Source organism: Aplysia californica, unplaced genomic scaffold (genome assembly GCF_000002075.1).
Source record: "Aplysia californica isolate F4 #8 unplaced genomic scaffold, AplCal3.0 scaffold00123, whole genome shotgun sequence".
Lineage (NCBI taxonomy): Eukaryota > Metazoa > Mollusca > Gastropoda > Aplysiida > Aplysiidae > Aplysia > Aplysia californica.
The window spans coordinates 736,077-740,233 of NW_004797393.1; the positions used below are offsets into that span (position 1 = coordinate 736,077).

Sequence of the window (4,157 nt, forward strand, 5' to 3'; positions counted from 1 at the left end):
GGGAGGTAAAGAATTCCATCAAGAAGGACAAGAATACCTACCTGAATGGCCTGGCCGAAAAGGCGGAGAAAGCAGCAACAGACGGGCACTTGCGGATTGTACATTAGACAACATAGACTCTTTCAGGTATGTTCAGCAAGCCCGCTCTATCAGTGAAAGACAAAGAGGGAAAGACTATCTTCAACCCAGAGGGGCAACTGAACCGATGGAGAGAACACTGTGATCAACTATTGAACAAACCACCTCCAGAAAACCAACCAGAAATTCTTCCAGCCAGAAATGACCTCCCAATCGCTACGGAACCACCTTCGAGAGAGGAAATTGCAGCGCTATAAAAGCACTGAAGTCCCACAGGGCAGCTGGTCCCGACCATATACCACCGGAAGCCCTTAAGGCAGATAAAGATGCATAAGTGGAAATTCTCTATGCTCTATTCGAAAAGGTTTGGCAAGAGGAGGAAATACCATCTGACTGGAAGGAAGGCCGCCTAATCAAGCTGCCAAAGAAAGGAGACCTCAGCAATTGTAACACCAACAAAGGCATAACACTCCTGTCCATACCTGGGAAAGTCTTTAATGGGATACTCCTGGAGAGAATCAAGCTGGCAACAGATGAGAAGCTCAGAGGAACCCAGGCAGGATTCCGCAAGAACTGATCATGTGTGGACCAGATTGCTACCCTGCACATCATTGTTGAGCAATCGCTTGAATGGAATTCACCTCTCGTGGTCAACTTCATTGATTATGAAAAGGCGTTTGACAGTATGGACAGGGAAACTCTGTGGAAACTCATGCGGCATTTTGGAATACCTGACAAAATCATCAGGCTTGTGAAGGCCACCTATGATGGAACAAACTGCCAAGTCTTCCACGAGGGACAACTCTCAGAACCATTCCAGGTAAAGACAGGAGTGCGACAAGGATGCTTGCTCTCATCTTTTTTCTTCGTACTGGCAATTGACTGGATCATGAAGGAAGCCACCAGAGGCAAACGTAATGGAATACAATGGATCCCTTGGCAGCAGCTGGACAACTTGGACTTCGCCGATGATTTTGCACTGCTCTCTCACACACATGCTCATATGCAAGAAAAGACCAAGGAACTCAACAGCCTATCAAGGAGTGTTGGCCTACGTATACACCCGGGCAAGTCGAAAGTAGTGAAGCTAGGAAAAGTGTCAAGCCCTGCTGTGACAGTGGAAGACATTCCCCTAGAAGAAGTGGACTCCTTTACCTACATTGGAAGTGTCATCGATGGTAAAGGTGGAACTGAGGCAGATGTAAAAGCAAGAACCACCATGGCAAGTCAGCATTCAAAATTAAGCATCAAAAGTCTGGAAAGCAAGCAAAATCTCATTGCGCACCAAGATTCGGCACTTTAGTTCCAATGCCAAGCCTGTGCTCCTCTATTGCAGCGAAACTTAGAAGACAACAAAGACAGTGCTGAATAAAGTCCAGACTTTCATCAACAGATGTATGAGGAGCATCCTAAGAATTAAGTGGCAGGATAGTGGGAAAGGACAGGACAAAAGGATATAGAAGTAGAAATAGGACTAAGAAAGTGGCTTTGGATGGGACACACCTTCAGAAAGCCCAGCGGAAACATCACAAGACAGTCACTGCAATGGAACCCACAGGGAGCACGAGGCAGGGGTAGGCCACGGGAAACATGGAGGAGATGAAGCTCACTTGGAACGAGCTAGGAAGGATGGCCCAGGACAGAGATAAATGGAAGGAGCCTGTATGTGGCCTATACCCTGCCTGAGGTGAAAGACATTGATGATGATTATTAAGATGTTAACCTGAATGTTTTCCTCCCCCCCCCCTCCCCCGTCCTCCCCCACCCCACCGCCAGACGTTCCTCTGGTCGCCACCAGGAAGACGGGGAGGACACGTCCATCCAGGACGCCATCAGACACATCAAGGACGTTCTGCGCATGCCCGCCGAGGACGACCCGGGGGCGGTGACCGAAGCCCCGGAGATAGCAGACGAGAGGACGGCGTTTGGGGAGACGGTCGTGGGCGCTTCCACCAGGAGGCTTCCTTTTGGTCAGTTGCGACGTTTTTGAATTATTTTTGTTTTTTTAACCACGTTTTCTTGTTTTTTCCCCTTTTTTGGTTCTGGTTTCGTTTTGGTTTAGTTTGATCTTGTTTCGTTTCTTAAGTATCGTTAAAGAAATTGTGAGGCATTGCAGTGGAATCAGGCGCTCATCAAAGTAATCAAAGTGAAGAAACTTGCATTTTTCCGCTGGTTTGTGAATTTTTATCAAACTTTTGTTTTTGGGCTCAACACCTTTTATGGCCATTAAAGAACTTATTTCTGTGTGGATTTTACTGAAAAACGTTGATTAAAGGCACAAAAATTGTGAATTTTCAGTTACCACGGACTCTTAAGCTAAGGAAATAACTAATCTTTGGCGGCCATTTTCTCATTAATTTTACCCCTGAAAACAGGTGACCCCCCACCTCCTTTATTCTCAAATATCTTGACTTGTATTTAAGATAAACGGATATTTTTTTATCCAATCAAAGACAAGTGAACAAGCTTTAAGATGATACTGATAATTCGATGTGCGCAAAAATTGACGAGAGCCTGATTCCACCACGCTGCCTCACAATCTATTTTTAAAAATTTTGTTTTTGTTTTGTTTTGTTCAACCCAACTTGTCTAAGATCACTGCCAGCTCTTGTGGGGGAGGGGGCTCTCGTTGCCTAGAGATTAGGGTGTTCGCCTCTCATTCGAAGGTCGTGGGTTCGAATCCGGGTAGGGACGGAAAATGTTTTCTCCAAAATTCGACTCCTTTCACGTCCTTTCCCGCTCTCTAGTTCTCGCAATGTTCTAACGTCTGCTTTGGTCTCCCCTTTCTACCCCCACCCCCTCACCTCCATTGCCGCCTCCTCTGGGCTACTGACTCTTTCTGCAGCCTTTCTACTGCTTCTCCTTGGCTCCTTCTCACTGCTGTCTTTCAGCCACACCCCTGATCCTATGGTAGGAAATTGCGACTCCGAAGGTACTCTATGTTATGTATCTTTATTGACAAGAGCGTTAAAAAAACATTTCAGTTTTGTTTGGAATACATTTTGAATGTGGTTTTTTTTCCCTTTCCATTTCCATGAAATTGACTCCACCTGACTTGTAGAAAAAGGTGCGAATAATAGTGTCCGTTAGCGTATTACGTACGTTATCATTATGACAGGTAACTGTTACAGATAGAGATTCAAGGAATATAGATGTATGTCAAGGGTCATCATCCAGTGCCAGATCTGCGACAGACATCGGCGATCATGATTTTCCATTCATTCCTTTGCTCGGATGCTCTCAGAAAAGCTACGTTTCCCTGATTTTTCCCTGATACCCATTTGTTTAGGTTCCCTAAGTATGTTGTTCTGGGCCTACCCCTGCCTCGCTTGCCCTCAATTTTGCCAGTGAGAGCTAGATGTTCAAGACCCTTATGTCTATTCAGGTGTCCCAAAAACTGCATTTGTCGTTTCCTGATTGTTTTTAACATTGAGCGTCCCACGTAGGCTTCATCAAGCACTACCTCATTTGATTTCTTTTCCTTCCACGATACTCTTAGCAGTCTCCTAGGTGTGAGAGCGATATTGATTTTAGATTTGTTGATGGTGGTGGTGGTGAGTGATGATATGGGATGGCGTTTATGCAATGTTAGTGTTGGTCCTATCTTCCTCTGCCCCAATGAGTCACGAGGGACGTAGGGGGCACCCTCTATCCCGTTCCCTACTGGAACCATCTTTACTCTCACTGAGGGAAAAAAGAAGTTGAATGTTACTTTTGCAGACGAGAGTCAACAAATGAACCAGACGATTAAGAAAATTGGAACAATCCTGGACGCCGGACGCTTGAACCAGACCCTGGACCGAAACACTTCCCAGACCCTCAACACAGTTCGCAGACGGCTTACGGGGGAGAATTACCGGGAGAAGTAAGTCTTTTGGACTAGATGAAGTGATGATGAGGTTAGATGAGATGATGATGATGATGATGATGATGATGATGATGATGATGATGATGATGATGATGATGATGATGATGATGAGATTAGATTAGATGATGATGATGATGAGAAGATGGTGATTTTTTTCTGAGATATCCGCATAAGTCTCTCTCTCTCTCTCTCTCTCTCTCTCTCTCTCTCT

General features: G+C 45.4%; 1 protein-coding gene across 1 annotated transcript in view; it reads left to right on the forward strand.

Moving 5' to 3' along the window:
- The window catches only part of LOC101861723 (chitin synthase chs-2), a gene marked incomplete at its 3' end in the record, with an annotated part of 78,176 nt that extends 74,233 nt beyond the window's left edge, over positions 1 to 3,943 (forward strand). The window contains 2 exon segments of the mRNA XM_035969176.1: positions 1,855 to 2,048; positions 3,799 to 3,943. Of these exon segments, the coding sequence (XP_035825069.1) occupies positions 1,855 to 2,048; positions 3,799 to 3,943 (339 nt within the window).
- Between the last annotated feature and the right edge of the window lie 214 nt (positions 3,944 to 4,157).